Raw genomic sequence first — 21409 nt, 5'->3', positions numbered from 1 at the left:
CTTAGGGTAGAGAATATTGCAGCTAGCTGGCTGTGATGATGGGACTGAACCAGGACCTAGAATCCAAACCCCCTAACTGTTGTGTTACACCTCTCTGATGGGAGCTGCCAGTTAAAATTCCACATCTGGACTGAAGGGACTGTTGGAGTCATCTCCCTACCTCTGTTGGTGTCTTTCCCCTATCTGGATATGGCTAAACTGTCCCTGCCAGTGGAGACTTATCCCCAAGCTCATAAAATACTTGTGTAGAGCAAATGTTTGGCCTTTGGAATGGGCTGAGTTGCATTAAATAACAGGTATTTCCCCAAACAATTCCCAGGAAAAGTTCACCCCCCATTCCCTCCATATTCCAGTGCAATACTGTCTCTCTCTAGTGTGTGTGCGCGCGCGCACACACACACACACACACACACACACTTTTAGCTCTCCAGGTTGAACGGAGTGCTCTGATAATATACAAAGCACAGTTTTCAGGACCAATATATAAACCGTCCCAAACACTTCCCTACAAGGTGCTGCTTAATATAAATGTGCTTACTGGGTGGTGCTACCTCCGTCCTTGGTTGTGATTATGCGAGAGTGTATTTTGTTGAATTGGGAAAACTAATAGCTCCCCTCTTTTCTGCAGGCACTCCTCTACCTCCCATGGCAACCTGGGTTCATCTTGTGTCAAGGGGACAATTTCTGGAAACACCCAGTATTAAAATATTGGCAGCAGTCAGAAAGTTGGGGGAAAGTTCAGTTCTAGACCAAACTTTGCTGCTATTACCAATCTTTGTTATGAGCTGGAAAAAACCCCACCAAACCCCTGTCTCCTTTAGCGGAGTTTGGATCCATATCTGAACCTTACAATCCAATCTTGTTAGAAGGGCTATTTTGCTAGCACTCAGAGCAATGTACAGTCTGCATGTCTGTGTGTATTTTCACTGCCAGTTATTTAAGCTAAGAATATTTGTTTGAATTTATTTATTTTTTAAAAATGCTTAAAGGGGGAAAAATTGAGACAGTGGTAAACAGCTGGATCTGATGCTGGTATATTTTAAAGCTTGAAGTTGCTCTGTTTGTTACAGTATGCTGGGGGTCTGACTCCTCTTTCAAAGCAGTCCCTATGGGTCAGATTCTCAGCTGGTATAGACCGGCATAACTCCACTGTTGGCAATGCAATATAGCCAGGGTTTAAATTCTCATATAGTATTTCCTGGAGGCCCCCCCCCCCCCCCCCCCCCGCATTCAGGATGCTGAGCTCCCCTGGTGCTCAGGGCTTCAGCCCCAGGTTTAAAAATGTTTACCGGAGCCAGGGGCAGCTCCAGGCACCAGCGCAGCAAGCGCGTGCCTGGGGCAGCAAGCCGCGGGGGGTGGCCTGCCGGTCGCCGTGAGGGCGGCAGTCAGGCTGCCTTCGGCGGCATGCCTGCGGGAGGTCCGCCAGTCCCGCGGTTTTGGCGGCAATTCGGCGGCGGGTACGCCGATGGCGCAGGACCAGCGGACCTCCCGCCGGCATGCCGCCGAATCCGCGTTACCAGCGGACCTCCCGCAGGTGCGCCGCCGACAGCCGCCTGACTGCCGTGCTTGGGGCGGCAAAATACATAGAGCCGCCCCTGACCGGAGCTCCACTCTGGACAGCTCCAGCTGAATTTAAGCACTGAGCATAGCCATTTTACACTAAGGATAAGCTAAGCATCTGGCCCAAGCACTCCACATTTCTTTAGCTGTAGAATCACCTTGAGGTCTCTTTCCCCCATATTCCCTTGCCAAGATATCCCTCCATTTCTCATCTTATCCAACTGATTTTGCAGTGTGACTAAGACTAGGTTTCAGTAATAGGGTGATTATCTCAGGGGAGCTTTTAAGAAAACTTAAACAAGTTTGTGCAAAATTATTGTTGAATACCTACGACTTCGCTGTAAGGATTTTTGTTGTTGTTGTTCCATTTAGTGCTTAAAGCTGGTACTTTTACACTGCACTGTACCTTTAAAAAAGGCAAAGTCCTGGTGTATGGGGCTTGTGTATTGGACCCTTTCACTTGAATTATAATCAGATGTTGTATTTACATGCAAATTAAAATCTGTTTTCTGTTAACGGGTTAGTTGCCTCAACCCCTGGATGGTTCATCTATTTATCATTTGTTTGCACTGTGAGCACAAGAAGAATGATATATATGACATTATGTTTACTGTCCCAGTGCCTGCTGCAAATTGCACTGCATAAATTGACTTGAGATGCTTGCTCTTGTTTCTTTGAGTCTCCAGATGTGGGTTAGCCAAGAAGCAATAGTTCACACTATTATCATGTGACTTGTACATTTTGGTTTCCCAGGCAACAGAATGGGGCTCAGATGAAGACACTAGGAGGTCCTGTCAGAGTAAAGGAAAAACTGAGGTAAGTTTTGCTTTGGCACAAAGAGGCTGCAGTTAAATTATTTGCTTCACACCCTTGGAAATACATGCAGGGAACATCTGACACCCGCTCTAGTTTGTAAATCTGCAGGGTTTTAGAGCCTCCACAACAAATGCATAAGCTACATAGAACCAGCCATTTGAAAGGCCCTCTGTTCTAGTTCTTAGACCTGCTCTGCATGAAATTTGAAGGTAATTCACCGCTGGAAGGGGAGTAATTTGTGACAAATCAGAGAGCAGAATGGTGGCAGACCAGGAGTAACATTTATTGTATAGCTGAGACTGATCAGGTCAGCTTACGCTTGGTGTGAGACAGTCAGTTTCTGGATCTCAGCCATGTCGGTTTGCATTCGGCTTTAATTGCAGACAAGCACATGTCCTGGTATAATTCACTCAAACAGCATTGTTTAATCTGACGACACAAAACAATTCTCTACATCAGGGACATGGCAGCATTCTTTATAAGATAGGTCCGCCTTCCTAGAATGCAATTCAAACCAAAAACAGTCCGTGTAAAGAGCTTGGATTCCAACACACCTGAATTTGTGGGTGTTTTTGATTCAAGCTCAGATCCACACCCATAATTTGTAAATGGCCATTGTCGTCTTATGAAGCCCAAACAAAGCCCCGGTTTTGAAAGCTGGGAACTTCAGGGTGTTTGAAATTGTTATTACTGTATTACAATAGCACCTATAGGCCCCAACTGAGACTGGGGCCCCATTGTGCTAGGTGCTGTACATACATATACCAAAAAACCCCAAGATGGGAGAGAATTTAAAAAATCAAGACACTGGGAACTTTTGTAAGTTGAATCTAAAATCTTCTGTACTTACGTTTTAGAATATATACGCTGACGTGAGCATTTCACTATCCGCACCCACTGTGGAATGCACAAGAGTAAAATGACATTCCATTGTTCATGAAGTACTTGAATTTATAACCAAGCATTATTTTGTCAAGCCGCAGAGCAACCAAGTATGAGATTCCTATGCACTCAACTGAGCACATCGCATGATAATTTCACTTTTATCTTTTTAACGTCATGTCAGTGGAAAGCAATGGTTTGTGTATCTGGTTTTTTGCTGCCTGCTCTGTCCCTGCCGATCACATGGCAAAGAGTTTGACAAACATTTCACTAGAGGATAATGTTCTGAACAGTTGAGTTCAAACTCATTTTGAGCCATAGCTTAGAGGACCGTAGTGCATGCAGTTGGCCTTTGCTTGCAGATATGTCTTGAATCCATCTTACAGTTCTCAGGGACAATAGTTAGAGTGGCACTGAACTATTAGAAGCACTGAAAGCAGACAGGTGTTGCCTACTGGTCTCAGAACAAGACCTGTAGCTAGGCAGGAGGGAGGAAAGATGGTCCAGTGGTTTATGGTGCTAATTTGGGACTCAGGAGAGCTGGGTTCAATTCCTTGCTCTATCAGTCATTTTATGTGACAAATGACTTAGTATCTCTGTCCCTCATCTGTATGATGGGGATAATAGCCCTGCCCTACCTCACAGGGGTGTTCTGTGTATTTATCTTCACAAGATTGTGAAATGCTCAGATACTGTAATAATGGGCACCAAAGAGATAGAGCCAAGAGTTCTGGACATCAATTATCCCATAGCCAGGGCTAAGTTACTTGACCTGTCTGCTTTAGTTCCCCCATCCAAACATATATTTATTTATTTGTACTTTTCAGGGAGGGGTTTTCAAAGCCACCTAGAATATTATAGTGCCCAAATCCCATTCATTTTCATGGCAATTGAGAGTCTAAATCAGATCCCTCGGGTAGCTTAGAAAATATTGCCATAGAGTGCCTGGAGCTTCAGCCTAAGAATACAAGTCACAGATTAAATATTAACAAAATACATGGTGAGCTGCTCGTATATTGCCGTAATAACATTAACTGTAGTAGTAACCCTACACCTGACCACCTATTGCATGAGGCTGGGTGCTTGCTCAGGTCCAAGTCCCTTCGGGATTGCAGGTTAAAACCAACATCTTAAAGTGTCACCTTATTGGCTGGCAGTGCATTGTGTAACACTTTGCTGCCTCTTTCCCTGTCTTTCAAGTGATGTCACATTGAGGGTGTGGCTAGCATGAGTAACAGGGTGGGGCATGGGGAGAAGTGACCCCATTGGGTCAAAGATGCATTCATTGTCGCTAGCGAGGAGCTCAGCATTCAGTGTTTTTTCGTCTGTCATTAGCTGATGTTCCTCTCTGGTTGCATAACAATCAGACCTCACCACTGGTCATTTTGCATAGTACACGGAGACTGGCAGCGCTCCGAACATGTTGCTCTGGGGTGAGTGCTGAATTATTTTTAGCTCTCCAAATTGGCATGCTTTCCCGCTAGGGACTGAGTGGATTGTGTGGGAAAACTTTAGTGGAGGCTGCCTGTAGTGTACAGTTGTGAGAGTCCCAGGCTGTATGCCTGTCAGTAATACTGAGGTCAGAAAGAAAAAGAGAGACAAGGAGCTAATAGTGATTGGGGAGCAATAAATCTTACTGAGGGAAACACCTGATTAAAAGTCGAACTAGAAGAAATCCTACCGTGGCATTCTTTGTATGCTTGATCAGCAATATGCTCTTATTCCTCTCGTGCATTTAGGGGCCAGTCTTTCCCATGTGCTGAGCCCAGATACAAAGGCTTGGCGCAGGTAGTCCTGTATGCCAGGGGTTGGAATCTGCTATCCCCAGCTGTGGAGTGGCTCTACTGCTACAAGAGAATGTGCTCTGCGGGCGGATTCCCATGCTGTGCAGAGGGTGTGTCCTCTTAGTTCCATTTCACCCTGGGTCCTCTCCACCCATTGGGAAGGACACAAACCAGATATGATAAGGGCCATATAACTACCTAGATAGATGGATATAGATAAATGGAGATGAGTCCGGATTTGCCCCTTATTATAATTTTTCCAATGACCTGATCCTGTGTTCCTTCTACTCTTGTTAAGTTGGCAGTGCAGGATTCATCCCCAAGTTTGATATGAGGTCCATTGAAATAAAACTGGCTGGAAATTCATTAGGAAATCCTGCTTGGTATCTGCCGTAGGAAAGATAGCTTGGCTGCGATGCAGGCTAAGCTGATTAATGGAATTGGTTGTCTAAGGAAATAAATATAAATATCTGAAAGCGTATTAATAACAGTGCTCAGAAGCCTGCAAGGAGGTGATTTTTTTGAAAGAAGGAGTGGACTGCAGCAAATAAATTAAATCTGTTTGCTGCAGCCTTAAATGAAATGGCTTTGGAAAGAGCAGTGTGTAGTTCTGCTGGTTAACGCTCTGTACCTCAGTGCCATGGGGGAGAGACGGGCTCAATTCACTGCTATTGGTGCTCCTTTAGGCTGGGAGTGCTATAGAGTGAAGAAGCATGTGTAGAAGAGGAGAGTCTTGGGTCACTCAACTGGGATCTCCTCTGGCTAGTGAAGGTGACCCAGTCAATCCAGCTCGGCCAATAGGTCTGGGATTGTGCTAAGGTGGTTCTTGGGGGGATGATGTAAATGGAAGGGGGAGAGATTGTGAACTTCAGTGCTGATTCCCCAGAAGGAGAAGAGGCCAGAAGAAGCTGTGACACTTTCTCAACGCACTCAGGATTATAAATCACCTTGTTATCCCCCCTGCCTCAGTTAGAGAGAGACAGCTCCCTGTCACTCCAGTCTGTTAACCACCCAATCTCCTCAAAAGCTCTTCCAGCCTTTTTTCGACTTTCAGTTCAACTTTACCTGAACTCTGAGCCCTCTTGAAGAGCGTTTTCCTGTAGCATCCAGCCCCTGTCACTGGACACTCACAGAAATAACCAAGTTTGCTGTCTCCAAAGAGAAAGTGTACACACCAGCCTGTTTGGTTTAGCGGAGCATTTATACTTCACTTAATATACAGCACTGAGATGAATTTATAATAAAACCAAGAATAAGTTTATTATGAAACAGAGATTTAATTGATACTGAATAGGGATAGTGGAAATTAAATTAAAATAAAATACAATTAAAACGAAAGTATAGCAGCCTTTTAAGAGATTAAACACAACTTGAGCAGGCTACAATCCTTGTCTAACGAAAGTTGCTCACCTAAAGCAACTTCAGTGTCACTAGCCCTGTCCCTGGGCCAGGATCCAACTTTCATTAATGCAAAAATAGCTGTTCTTTTTGCTCCCTCAGTGATGGATAGCAAAATGGCTCTTTTTCCTTTTTATAGTCTGGTAATCCTTTGAAATGGATCCTTTTGAAGTGTACCTCCAGCTAAGATCCTTCTCCCCTGCTGCTTGTGCTGTGGTATGCTGACACCATGCTTCTTTCCCATCCTCTGGTTAACTTGATCTTCTTGTATACCTCAGATGCAAATATATTCCATTGGGTTTGGTTTACCGTGTTTAATTTGCATCTGAGACCTAGTCAGACAGGTAAACCAACATTCCTTTGTCTGGGAAAAACTTGTTTATCAATCCCTGCCTGCTTACATAGTTTAAACATACTTTTAGAACGTTCATTACTCCTGGGGAAGTTCTTCACCACTGCGCATGTGCAGAATTTATGCCCCCCGCAGATTTTTTTGCTTCCCCGCAGAAAAAATGACTTTCTGATGGGGAAGCAAAGGGAAGCCACAAGAGCGGTCATGCGACTCGCCCCAAGCAGTATGTTTCAGGTGCCCTGGGCAGCTGGCAGAGTGGTAAATCACTGTGGGATTGGGGGCGGGATTGGGGAAGACCCGGCTGGTGGCTCCTACCCTGGGCCGGGCTCAGCTGCTAGTCCTGGCTGAGCTGGGGAGGATTGGACTTCCTCTTCCCCTGAACAGCATCCGGGACCATGTCAAACCCACACCCAGATTTCTCCCCTGGCTATAGGAAGCTCTGCAAATTCCCTCCCCTTCCCCCGTGCTTCCTATACCCATCGCTCCTCAGCTGCGAGGGGAGGGATCCCCATCTGCCTAACTCCTGTGCATCCAGATCCCCCTCATACCTAAACCCTCCCGCTGAGCCTCACCCGCCCCCCCCCACACACCCAGAACCGCCCTTGATAAGCCCCACTCCCCCTGCACCTGGACCACCCAACGAGCCACCCGCACCTGGATCCCCACTCACTGAGCCCCAACCAGCTGCACCTGGATCCCCACCCAACTGAGCCCCACTCCCCCAGCATCTGAATGCCCTCATTAAACTCCCAACACCCAGACCACCCTGCTGAGCTCTATCCCCCCCCCCCCCCCCCCCCCCCCCCCCCCGCTGAGCCCCAACCATCTTCACCTGGACCCCCCTGCAGAGTTCCATTACCGTTGCACCCAGAACCCCCCAACAAGCCTCCCTGCATCCAGATCCCCCCTCACACACCCAGATCCCCCACTGAGCCACCCACACACAGATTGCCCCACACTTGGATCCCCCACACTAAGCCCCTCCACACTTGGATCCTGCCTTGCTGAGCCTGCCTGCCCACACCTGGTGCACCTGGCACGGAGGGGCAGGGCCCTGGGGTGTTGCTGGGGCAGGTCTGGTCCTTGCGCTGTGTCAGGGTTGGGTGCAGCCTCACTGCTGAGTCCATATCCCGGAGGGGGGAGCTGCACAGTGATCTTCCACCTCTGTGTAGCCAGTGGCCTGTGCTCCCCAATGCCATGCTGGAGCCTCCACATTTATTTGACAAATAAAATTGGCAGAATTTTAAAATATTCTGCACAGAATTTTTAATTTCTTGGTGCAGAATTTTTAATTTTTCAGCACAGAATACCCTCAGGAGTAGTACATGCAACTACTAACATATTACTCGTACATCTGTCACGCGGTGCTTATGAGGACCACTAGGATATAAGCTTTCATTTGATGTCATCTTGATCAATAAATGCTATGACAGCAATGTGCTAGGTGTAGTGAATTTGTATGGGCTGATCATAGTTGCTGACACAGGGTGGCAAATCACCAAGGGGTCACAGAAGCCCTTTCCCTTCCCACTTCACCACTCACACACAGCGAGCAGGGATGATCTACTTGGGTCTTGCTGGCAGTGCCATAGAACTTCTAAGGGGCATGCCTGGGGAGGGCTGGCCGTGCGCACTGGGATGGCTGCACTCTGCTGTCTATACCTGTTACACGTGAGTAGAAATGGGAGTGCCTCCGAGGCTTCTCCCACACCGTTACCAGCCAGAATTTCGTCCCGTCAGGGCTTCTCCACTGGAGTGCAGTGTGTTTTCTGCTCCAGGCAAACCCAGACCCACTGGAGGCACAGTCGAGCCCGCTGCAGCTGAATGCACTCGTGTTCACTGTCCCTGCAGCCAAGAGGGCTGCAAACAATGTCTTTAAATGTATAGACCTGTAAGTGGGAACTGAAGCAAACCCTGGTGCAGTGGAAATTCCCAAATTCCCATCCCTGTCAAGAAATGTTTCCCCTGCATTCAATCAATGCCATAGATAGAGCCATGAGTCTTTGACAGTAATGTGTAAGTTACAGTGGAAAATACTGAATCATAGAATTAGAGAAGAAATACCAGCCAGGGCCAGTCTAGAGTCCATCCCCTGATAGCGGCCATGCAGGGTCTCCCCCCACTGTGTATTCTTCAGTATTTGGTCTGATCCGCTTTTAAATGACTCAGGCAATGTGGCTTCCATTGCCTCACTTGGGAGGGTAGGAATGACCATATTAACTGAGGGCTTGTCTTCACTTAAAAGACTACAGCAGCACAGCTGCGGTGCTTCAATGTAAACACTACTTACGCCGACGGGATGGTGTCTCCCGTCGGTGTAGATAACCCACCTCCCAGAGAGGCAGTCGCTAGTTCAATGGAAGAATTCTTCCATTGACTTAGCGGTGTCTACACGGAGACTTGGGGCAAGTCTACACTACTGCGCTGCACTGCTGTCGCGTGTCTGGTGAAGACATGCTATGCCAGCAGGACAGCGCTCTCCCGTCAGCATCGTTACTCCACCTCAATGAGAGGCGGGAGCGATGTCGGTGGGAGTGAGAATGTCTCCTGCCGACTTAGCGCTGGTGTAGACAGCTCTTAGGTTGATGTAATTTGGGTGGCTCGGGGGTGGCTTTTTCACACCCCTGAGCGACATAAGTTACATCAACTTAAGCGGTAGTGGAGACGAGCACTTAGGTCGGCTTAACAATGCCACTCAAGGATATGGATTTTTTGCACCCCTGACCAATGTAGTTAAACGGACCTAATTTTCTAGTGTAGACCAAGCCTCAGACCAATGGTCCATCAAGTCCAGTATCTTGGCTGTTACAGCACCAGTAACAGCTGCTTCAAAGGAAAGATCCAAGAAACCTTTCAGTAGTAGCTATGGAATAACCTGCCCACAGGGAAGGTTTTTTCCTAGCTCCTTCAGCCCCTTTGATTAGAGGCTGGTTGAAACCCTGAAGCATGAGAGTTTTTATCCCTTCCAAATCACGTGGAATAAACCCTTGCTGTTGAAACTCTAGATGTTCTTTTTCTCCCTATAAACTCCTATTCCTTTTTTTAAAAATACTTCTAAGTTCTTCGCCTGGATGATATCTTGAGGCAATGAGTTCCACAGGTTAATTGTGCATAGTGTGAAAATATACTTCCATTTATCCACAACCAAGATCTTACCACTAGGGGTCTGATTGTAGTCCTCCTCTTACCTATACCTTTGTTCAACGTTACTCCATTTCTCCTAGTAAAACCACTGTGGACCCCACACCAAGTGGCTCTTCTCCTTCCTTGCTGTCTGAATGGCTTATGTGTTTCTTTGCCAAGGGCAACAGATCATCCAGAATCGATCCTTCCCCATTATATCATGTGTTTGTATTTTTACATGCTAGTTTCATGATCCACCAAGATGTTCAGCTCACCTGTTGTGCACTATTTTGAGCCAAATGACTAAAAACGAAATAAAAAGCACACAGAAAACCCATCCCCACTGATGTATTCAAAGTGAGGTCCCAATTAAAGGGGGTCCCACCATATAGTTAGTCAGAAGGAAAAATACATCTGTGCAATGAGATTAAGGGTTGGCATGTTTCAAACCCCCAATATTCAAAGATGACAGATTACATGCCTTGAGAAGCATCTATAGCAGGTTTGTTCTTAATATGCTGAAAACTGCCTTTTGATTTTTATCTGAACCTCAGCTCAGCAGGGACTTCATCCCCCTTTATTTGCCTTGCTGGTCTCCCCAGATGAAGAAGGGCAGTAATGGGGAGAAGGCGAGAAAGGCGCCATTTTCTGTGATTGGGTTTGAAATGCTCTTGGTGACAATTCAGAGCAGCCTGCAAGTGTGTAAATGCCAGAATGAGGCCTGCTCTTAATACCTTCCTGGTCTATATTACGTCGTTCATGGAGCTTTTAAAGCCAAATGTTGGAATGAATGAAACAAAGTAGCAAAGACTTAAATTAGGTGGCAACAATCAAAGTAATGGAAACAAAACTAACCATTAATTAGCCATTGGAACAATTTACCAAGGATCGTGATGGGTTCTCTATCACTGACCATTTTAAAATCAAGATTGGATGTTTTTCTGAAAGATCTGCTCTAGGAATTATTCTGGGGAAGTCCTATGGCCTGTGTTCTACAGGCAGTCAGATTTGGTGGTTACAATGGTCCTTTCTGGTCATGAAATCTATGGAACCGCAAGTGAGGGCTTTAGGGAAGTTCTCTCCCTGATATTGAAGCGGGGTGACCTAGTGGATTGAGTACTAGGCCAGCAGTTAGATGCTCATGCTTTCTAGGAAAACAGCAATAGCTCAGCTGGATCAGACCAATGGTCCATTTCGTTTAGTATCTTGTCTCTGAGAGTGGCCAGTGCTAGATGCTTCAGAGGACAGAGCAAGAACTCAGAAGTGGATAATTATGGAATAGCCTGTCCTTAGTGGAAGTTCTTTCTGACCCCATTACTTAGAGGTTGGCTTATTTTTTGAGCAGTAAACATAAGGGTTTATATCAGTTCCACCCTCTTTTTTTGAAAATAATCCTATCTATTGTAATGGGGGCTGTTTTTGTTAGTCATGTAAATGTCCAGTCCTTTTTTTGGAATCTGATTAAACTCTTGGACTCTGTAATATTTTGTGGTGATGAATTCCACAGGCTGATTGGTCACAGGTTCATTTGGGCTGGTGTCATGACATCAGATTGTGATGTAAATATTGTCGTGTCATGGAGTCTGGCTTGCCAAACTTTGTGACCAGGAGGAAAACCTCTTTGGATTCAGCCACACCTATTTAGAACAATAATTGCTCCACATCTAGCTAGTAAAATCTAGCACTGAATAGCTTCTATTTGTTTAAAACGTTTATGTCTAAGAAGCTGGCAAGTCAGAGGCTGTGAGTTGAAGTTGGTTATTTTGCAGCATTTGATTTAATTTCACTAACAAGTTACAAATTTAAGTTATAAGGAGAAGTGTATCAAATACAGCCACAGATAACTTTTCAGAGAGACCCCAGGTCTTGTGGACAAGGTGGTAAATTTAAAGAATGTGTATAGAAGGCTGGCCTTTTACAAAGCTATTTAGAGGGGGGGAAATAAGGGGATATTTCATGTTAAGCACATGGGGAAGTTTTGAGAGTCAGTGAATCTAAACATTTCTGCATCATTCTTGCTTTTGCTTGAGGCTTTCACATAGCACAGACAGGCAACTGAGAGTGTGGAGGCAGCAGTGAAAAATGTAAGATTAATACAGTACTATTTTTAGGGATGTGTAGGAGGTTGTGCTATTTGGTGGCTAAAGGAGGGGACTGGAAGTCAAGACTCCTGGGTCCTATTCTCAGAGCTGCCACTGACTCTAAGTGCATGACCTTGTGCAAGTCCCTTAACACCTGTTTGCCACAGTTCACCTTTCTGTAAACAGGAGAATAATACTTACCTGCTTCAGAGGGATGTTATAAGGCTTTCAATAATGCCAAGGAAAATTCTTTAAGCTCAGTGGATAAAAAGAGCTATGTTATCATTGTGCAGCATTGTTATTGTCGCTAGAGACTTAGTTCGGTTAAAGAAGCTATGCAGATTCCAGGCAATTATTTTGTAGGAATAAGACAATTACATTTGCCCCATGTTATCTCTCTGCCTGGCAGCGTTCCCTTCCTCCTCCTCCCAAGCGGTGTAGAAAATGCCACTATTTGCCCTAGCTTCCATTACAACCAATGAAAACTTCAGCAAATTCAGCTCATTCAATTTTGTGAAAAATATCAGCTGTCAAATGCTTCTGTTTTAACGTACTACCCCCATACTAACCATGTTCTTTGCTGCCACGATCAGGAGCGGACAAGCTGAGTCACAGGTCAGAATGTAATGCTACGAGCTCAGACCACAGTGGTAAGATCTCCTCAATATAGATTCCTTAGCCATTCACCTTCTGTTTTGCTAAATGGCCTACATTTTTGCTGGAGCGAGCACAATTAAAAATCGTGCATAACCTCTCAAAAATACAGGTAATTTACCAGCCAGATTGGGATGCTTTGAGCATCCTAATCACCCTGGAGTAGAATTCATGTCATACTTTGCTGCTTATTGCTGCTGGCTGCCTGCAGAGTCAGGAACACCCTGCAGCATCAGTTTACAGGTCGTTCATTTTTTCAGTGTTATCTTGCCAGCCGTGAGGGCTTTTTTTTTTTTTTTTTTAAATGGAAGTGAAGGTCCAGAATATCGTTCTGTGGCAAAGTGGCAAATTCTGTAAATGATGTTTATGTTGTTCCTAAAATAATAAAAAGGAATCTAGGCAACACTCTATGCACCCCTAACACAAGTTACCCCCCAAAAGATCAAATTAAACAACTGTGGCTAATTCAGATCAGATGCTGATTACAATCCCCTCAAGGCTGGGGGAATTGGGAGTAGGAGTGGGGTTGGGTTAGCTTCCTTGAGACTAGAATTTGGATACAGATCTGCATACTGGGTTAGATGCTGAACCTTCCCCACATCCTAAATAGAAAATTTTGTGGGGAAAAGGGATTGGGCCCATGTCTAGTTATTTATATAGCAGCCACTGACCAACATATTCTTGGTCCTGTACCGCTATCAACCCCAAATCTGCAGTCCTAATTCAGGCAAAACCCCCACTGAGTTATTGGCTGAGTCGGGATTGCAGAACTATGACTTACATATACAAGAATTACTTTACCCACCAGTGAAATGCAGCCGCCTCTAGGGTAGAGGTGGGCAATCAGATCACACAACAGAACACGACCGAGTGAGAGGAGACATGGTCAGACAAGCCCTTAGTCTTATTTAAAAAAGCACAAGAGCTTTAATTTCAACACAAAACAGATAAGGATCTTGTTATTTAATGTCCTGTTTGATAGACAAAGCAACAGTTTATCTGCTTCTGAAAGATGAAGTGGTGAATCGACCCAGCTAGGATTTGAAGCTCTGGTTCCAGGGCACTTGGGGTTTCAAATTTGATCCCTGCTATATCTGATCAAGAAACGATAAACCTGAAATTAAGATTGGCAGTTACCGACTCAATGGAAAAGTGCAGCCTTCACATGGAATCCTTGAGTGCTCCCAGACTAGCTCTGAAAGTGCACATCCCACTGTCTGGTAGCATCTTAAAAAAAAAAAAAATAATCCCCAAATATTCTAAACATCAGTACCTTGTTCTTAGCTAACGCTGGTAGCCTTTCCTTAAATACAATCCTTCCAGAAATTGATTTCCATGTAGCAAATGAAAGGAGATAGGACTTAATCCAACTGAGCAAGTCTCTTCCCTCCCAAATGATATGGAGTGTTTTTACATGGCTGAATCTTGCAAATGAAGTCTTCAGGGAAATGATCAGCCGCTTGTAGGACTTGGAGATAGGGGAGCTTGCAGCATGATTGCGACTCTCAAAAGAAGGAGCTGTGTCTGCAATTGTGGGCTCAGCTTAATGGCAAATTATTATCTACAGAGGGTGGAGGGGGGGCGGGGGAGGAAAGCAAAGCAGCCAATGTAGCCAAGATGAGGTTATTATTTTTAACAAGTTTCCTTTTCTGTTTACAATAGAATTTAATTTGATTTCTTTACAATGTGCCCTATGAATGGTAGTCGATGAACAAGTGCTTGTATCCTTTTCTCTGTGAAGTGCAGGATGGACAGAGACCCCTAAACCATGATTTTGATGGCAGTCTTGCAGGACATCTCCCATACTCTGCAGGGCTGTTAAGGGCGGAACTGGGGCAGGGACCATGGATTTACGGCTGTGCAGATCCATCAGTCATTTGCTGCGTGCTGGAGTCCCCAGTGACAGATGTAAACAGGGGCTTTGCTGACACTCAGTGGCCTGGGTTGGTGTGGGGAATTTGTTTTATGCTGCATCCTGTGAAACTCCTGAGAACACAGTCCCAGGGCATGAGAACCAGGCAGCAGAGCTGCCTAGACACAAGTGGGCCTCGTTGCTCGACTCTCAGGCCTTGTCTACAGCAGAGAATTTCTTTCTTGTTTTTCCAGCAACAATGCAACTACACTGCTGCTAGCAACAGTATGAACCCCAGTGTAAGCAGGGCACCTGGTCTGCACTACAGCTTGTGCCATTGGTCATACTGGTACAGCCGCACCACTGCTAGGAAAATGGGTACAAAATGTCCTATTGTGGACACTCCCTCATTCTGCAAGTTAAGTGAAGTGCCTAAAGTGAGCCGTTGGCATAACCGGTGAAGGGTAAATTAGATTAGATTATTGCAATCCTTTCAATGGAGTGGGGATGATGGTGGTTAGAGGAGTAACCAACAAAGTGGGTTTCTAACATCTCCGTGGACACCTTGCTTTGCACATTGGTCATTTGTTGCCTGTCTGACTTATCCATTCAGGCAGTGGACTATACAGAGCTGTGTATTTGTACAGCACTTTGCACAATGGGGCCTGATCCTGAATGGGGCTCTGGGATGCTATTCAAAGCTAAGTAATGCTCTAAGGTATATTTCGGCTGTAACACAGGTAAGGAAAATATGAGGATTTTTTAACAAAACTGCTACCTTGACAGTCCCCCTTTCACATAGACTGTTTGTCTTTTCCCTTCTTGCAGGAGGAATGCCAGAACTATGTGCGAGTGCTGATTGTTTATGGCAAGAAGGTTTTTACCTGCGGTACCAATGCCTTCTCCCCAGTGTGTTCCAGTAGACAGGTCTGTTATTGTCTTTCTCTTTTGGGAGGGGGAGGGATGGTGGAGAGAGAGAGATGAGGGTGTGTTCCAAGGAAAGAGTCATTTTGAGGCGAAGATGGAAGTATTCCCTATTATAGAATAAATATTTAAAATTCATTTGATCTGAAATTGTGTCTCTTTGCTGTGATCCCACCCACCCCCCTTGCTGGGAAATGAGGCTGATGCTATATATGGATTGGGTTCAGCTACAAAACAATATTTGTGGCCTTGTGAGTCACACACTCCCTATAGGGTAGTGCTTTGTGAGGTGGGAGGCTGACTGTGGTGGAGGGGGCTTGGACTCAGACTACTCTTTTGTTTTGGGAGGAGAGGGTTTTTTTCACTTGTCCTCACCCCAGCCCCTTGTAGGGAGCAGGGCAGAAGAGCTGGAGAGCTGTGAAGGGGGCCTTGGGGTGAGAGGGATTACAGGGCTGTTGAAACTTTACGCCTTTCATGGCTCTTTCTTGCTCTTCCCTTGCTCATAAGCCTGCTGCTGACAGCTAGGACTGGCCACACGCATCTGTTGTCTCTATAAGGTTCTTCCCTAGCTGAATGCTCAGTCAGCTTGAACTGGAAGCTGTCTCTGTTTTAGGATGTTGGGGATGTGCATGGGGCATGCTCGGTCCTCTGACATCCTTCTCAAGACCCAGATTATCCTGGGTGGCAATTGAGCTGGGTTGATTCAGGAGACATGGAACACAGACTAACTAATGGGGGGGGGCATTCTGCAGCTCCCCAAACGGGAGAGATTCCCCCTCAGAATCAGGATTGGCCCCTGCAGCTGTGTCGTTAGTACTACAAAGGCTGTTTTCAGTGAGAGTCGGCCCTGTTTGTTGGAATTCCAACTCATATAGGGTTCCACCAAAGCAAATGACAAAGCTCTTCTTGGTATTAAAAGAAGCAGGACCAGGACCCTAGTGATTTAAAAAATGTTAGCTGGTAAAATTGGAAACAGAAGGAATCTACGCATCCAGAGACTGTAAATAGGCAGCTGATGTATGTGGGTACAACTCCATTGACATTGGCGAGCTGTGCCCGCTGGCATCCCAGGCTGGTGCACATCACCTCTTTGCAGAGGGCCAGCAGGTCTGAAGCTAATGCACCACACTGGCTTTGTGCTGGCCTTCTGCAAGTGGCAGATTTGACCGTTGATTTACAATCATGCACAATGTCATTTTCTTACCATTGCCTATTGTTTTTTTTTAACATGGGGGTTGTTACTAGGTGCTCAAGGAAAGGTTGAGTTCTGTGTGCATGCTTAGAGAAGCCAACTGTGCTATTAAACCCTTTATTCCCACTTTCTCTCTCCTTTTAAATACAGGTAGGAAATCTTAGTAAAACCATTGACAAAATAAATGGAGTGGCTAGATGCCCGTATGACCCTCGGCATAACTCGACAGCTGTGATTACATCACGGGGAGAACTCTATGCTGCAACTGTAATTGATTTCTCTGGACGGGATCCTGCCATTTACCGCAGCCTTGGAAATGTTCCCCCACTACGGACTGCACAATACAACTCCAAATGGCTTAATGGTAAAGTCCCACTGGCCAAACCGAAGCAATACGTGTATTGAAAGCAACAGGATAGGCTTGTAAATCAGCTCCCTCTCCCTCATTTCACACCAGAATCCAGAATTGACAGGGGATTTCAGAGAACGTTATACAGTTCAGAGAATGTGGTTTATAGAGTACTTTTTACAGCGAGAGGGTGCTGGGTATGTAGTCTTGAGATGCCAAAGGAGGAGAAACTAAGTCAACATAAACCCCTACCCTATTATACATTCCTAGATGTTGAGGTCAGAAGGGATCATTATAATGTTCTAGTCTGACCTCCTGTGTAACCCAGGTCATAGAATCATAGAATATCGGGGTTGGAAGGGACCTCAGGATGTCATCTAGTCCAACCCCCTGACCAAAGCAGGACCAATTCCCAACTAAATCATCCCAGCCAGGGCTTTGTCAAGCTGGTCATAAAAATTCATCCAGTAAATCATCCCAGCCAGAGCTTTGTCAAGCCGGTCATAAAAATTCGTCCAGTAATTCCTGCATCGAGCCCTGGATGAGCAAGGACAGATCTATTAGAAAGAGACCCAATCTTGACTGAAAGACGTAAGTGATGGAGAATCTGCTATGTCCCTTGGTTAGTGGGGCTTGATCCACAAACTGTTCAGGTCCGTGGGAGTCTTTCTATTGGATCAAACCCTATGGGCAGTGCTTGTGTCCACTCTCCAGATCCTGGTGAGGCTCATGAAGGCTGCTATAGAGCTGTGGGGTATTGTGTTGAAGCAGTGTCCAGAGGAAGAAGGTGCTGGACTATGGCATTGTTTCTCCATTCAGAGGCAAGTCCCAGCATTTCTCCTTTCGGTCTGTTTTCCTGCACAAACAAACAGAAAGACAAATAGAGAAAAATCCAGGCAAAGGAAAGAAAATCTGAAGAGAGAGTTTAAAGAAGAGCAGAGCAAAGCTGAGCTGCCAGTGCAATGCTGTAGCTAAAGGAGCTAATGCAAACTGTGGATGTATAAATGGGGATATTGAGTAGGAGTATGAAGGCAGTATTGCCTCTGGATGCAGCACTGGTGAGACCATTATCAGAATACTGTGTCCTGTTCTGGTGTCCACATTTCAAAAAAGGATGTTGAAAAATTGGAAAGGGTTCAGTGAAGAGCCACAGGAATGATTTGAGGTCTGGAAAACCTGCCTTGCAGTGAGAGACTTAATGAGCATAATCTATTTAACTTACTCAAAAGAAGGTTAAAAGGTGACTTAATTGTGCAGCTCAAGGACCTGCATGGGGAGAAAATACCTGATTAAAAAAGGGCTTTTTGACCTAGCACACAAAGCTATAATAAGTTCAAAGGTTGGAAGCGGAAGATAGACAATTTCAAACTGAAAATAAAGTGCCTGTTTTTAACAGTGGAGGTAATTAACCATTGGAACAAGTTACCAAGGAAGGTGGAGGATTTGAAATCTCAGGAAATCGGTCTGTGAGGATTAGGTGTCTTTCTAAAAGATATGCTCTGCTTCAACAAAAAATTACTGGGCTTGATGAAGGAACTACAAGGGGAAATTCTGTAGCCTGTGTTATGTAGAAGATCAGATTAGGTGATCATAATGGTCCCTTGGGCCTTAAAATCTATATAGCTTTATCTGTGATGGCCTGATTTGACCCATTCTGTGGAGCCCTCTCCTACTTTATCATCTACTACCTCCCAGCTTAAACCTGCCTTGCAGCTTTACCAGATCTCCCCGTGCATGCTCTGTTCTCCTCCTCGCTCCTGGGCTGTAGCATTAAAGGAATTCCTGGACATTTTTCTTCCTCCTTTGAGCATTAGTCCAACATAAGCATCATAATAGCAGCCTGTAAAATCAACAGTTTTTTTCCCCCCTCCCGTCAAATATTGTTCATTGTCCAAACTTTTTCCTTTTCTACAAAGTCTGTTGGCATGAAAGAATATACACTTTAAAACTCTGTGTCGTGTCTGATTAAAATGCACGCTGCAAACCTCTTCCAGAGTCTTTTAAATTCTTGTCGGGGGAGAACTACAATGCTGGTTTTGATACTATCAGTTCTGGTGTGGTTTGTTTTACAAACACGAGAAAATCTTTTAGTGCCTATGAACTGGAAAAAGGCCCGGGATAGAAGCCAGATGTCATTGCATTAGGAGAATAGGTTGAATGTTTCAGTACAGCATTTAGAGAATTAGGAGGGGATGCAAACCGCATATTTAACACACCATAACGTGTGACTCAGCAATGAAAAGGGGGTGGGTGGCTTGTATTGTAGAGTGAATACAGGTACACATGTGGTAGCTATACCACTGATAGCAATGGTGAAAGGATTGGGCCCAGTATTTGCATCCCCAGGGTTGGAGCTGAGGAACTGTATGGGAGCTACACACCCATATGTCATTATTCTCAGATCCACTGCTCGGGTGCCCTCTGCCAGCGCAGTGTCCCCTACAACCTAACAGTGCAACGCACAGAGCCGTTCGATGAGCACCCTTCGGCTTCTGAACTCTGTAAATCTCATTGCGCGTCTGTTTTCCAGAGCCCAACTTTATTGCTGCCTATGACGTTGGTTTGTTCACCTACTTCTTTTTCCGTGAGAATGCGGTGGAACATGATTGTGGGAAAACGGTCTATTCTCGCGTGGCCAGAGTTTGCAAAAACGACATTGGGGGGAGATTTTTGCTGGAGGACACGTGGACGACTTTTATGAAGGCCAGGCTGAACTGCTCCCGCTCTGGAGAAATCCCCTTCTATTACAATGAACTGCAAAGCACCTTCTATCTTCCTGAGCAAGACCTGATCTATGGAGTCTTCACTACCAATGTGTGAGTTGTGACACTTTCAGTTACGTTTCGGCCCCTCTTTCCCACCTCAGCCCCCAGCACAATGAAACTGTCTTACTGTCAATTCCAGTCAATCATTCTGAAAGATCATTTAGAGGCAAAGTATCCTTTAGAACTTTCCGGGAGAAGCATGAACTATAAAATAGAGGGATGCAAAGACATAACTGGAGATTGTCATATCACCTTCCTGATGTTTGTTGGGATTGTTTTCAAGGAGGTTGCATTGGGATGGTTTTGGGTGCACATGTGTGAGGATCCTGAGGACAGAGTCAGAGGAGAAGAGCTAAGTTTAAAAAATATATTGTGAATTTTTTTAGGTTTTTATTTACTTTTTTAAAGTTAGATGAGTGTAAGCCAGGCTTCTCCAAACCCCCTCGCTCAGATGAGAACAATTTCTCACTGCTACCAGCATGTCCATTATGAGGTCACAGTAATACTCTCTAGAGTTTGTTAGACTGAATTATAAAGGAGAAGATGAAAATGGAATTAATTGTTGTACAAGATGCGACACTCAGAGAGCCTAATTTGTGTAGCTGACTTCTGTGGGGCTACTCATGGAATAGGATACTACTCAATGTGGATAAAGGTCTGGCCCCAAATAATAGCCCATGCAGGGCAGAGACTTGGCATCACACTCAAATAGGGGTCTTGCTTATGTACAGTGATGCTTCTGCAGGGGTTGGCAGTGGCAGAAATTGAGCTTGGGAATCCTGGATCTAAACATCTGCATTTTGAGCTAAAGAACCTGATTCCTTATCTCAAAGGCTGCAGCAAACTCAACCTCTCTACAGGAACTAGAGGCAGACTGGAAAGAGTCACGCTGTCATGGGCTCCACTGACACTGAGATTGGGACAGAGAACCAACTTCTCTCAAAGCAACTCACGGCGTTGTGCTTTTTGTTATCCGCATACAGTGCTTAGATATTGCAGCCCTAGAGGTGAAATCCTGGCTCCACTGAAGGCAGTGGGACTTTTGCCATTGAAGTCAATGGGTCCCGGCTTTCACCCATACTCTATAAATGCCAAGAGGGAGGGAGGGTGGTAGGCTGTACTTATCTATCTATCTTGTGCTATTTCTGCATGTTCACTGCCAAAATCAGCCAGGAACTAGCCAGCGCAGAGCTTAAAAAAGAAAATATAATTGGGCAGTGGGCCTGAACCACAAACCCAGATCCAAACACCCTGTGGACTTTGGAGAAAATCTAACCCACATCTGAACTTTGCATGAAACTCTCTCTAGAATTAATGCTTAAAGGAAGTTAGCCAAACATTCTGACCCTATAAAAAAACTTGGCTAGAGCTTCGGGTGAAGATATGAGACAGTGCTTATGTTACCAAAAGTGGCTGACCAGTTTGCAATGAAGATGTTGAGGGTTTTTATCCATACATCCATTTGGCACCAAAAAGTTTGAAATGATAATTTAAAAAAAAATTAAAACATTATTGTAATTAACAACTGGTATACTTAGAATCTACTGGGAGAAGGTATTGGGTGGCGTGGGTTGGATAGGATACTTTCCTGCTGGGTCTGTAGCATCACTTCTCCCATTATTTGTAAGCAACACAGAACGTAATGGGTGTCACCCAATCCCTATATGGGATACAGTT

General features: G+C 45.1%; 1 protein-coding gene across 2 annotated transcripts in view; it reads left to right on the top strand.

The window, feature by feature from the left end:
* The window catches only part of SEMA5B (semaphorin 5B), a 336474-nt gene that overhangs the window by 244114 nt on the left and 70951 nt on the right, over positions 1–21409 (top strand). For both annotated transcript variants that reach the window (XM_024205720.3, XM_024205721.3), the window contains exons 6-9: positions 2314–2376; positions 15331–15429; positions 16769–16982; positions 19498–19783. In XM_024205720.3, coding sequence (XP_024061488.2) covers positions 2314–2376; positions 15331–15429; positions 16769–16982; positions 19498–19783 — 662 coding nt within the window. The remainder of the gene's footprint in view (positions 1–2313; positions 2377–15330; positions 15430–16768; positions 16983–19497; positions 19784–21409) is intronic.

The sequence above is a fragment of the Terrapene carolina genome, unplaced genomic scaffold (genome assembly GCF_002925995.2).
Source record: "Terrapene carolina triunguis isolate 2854851 unplaced genomic scaffold, T_m_triunguis-2.0 Scaffold62, whole genome shotgun sequence".
NCBI lineage: Eukaryota > Metazoa > Chordata > Testudines > Emydidae > Terrapene > Terrapene triunguis.
Note: the sequence above shows the minus strand (reverse complement) of the source record. Positions and strands in the feature narration are given on the sequence as shown.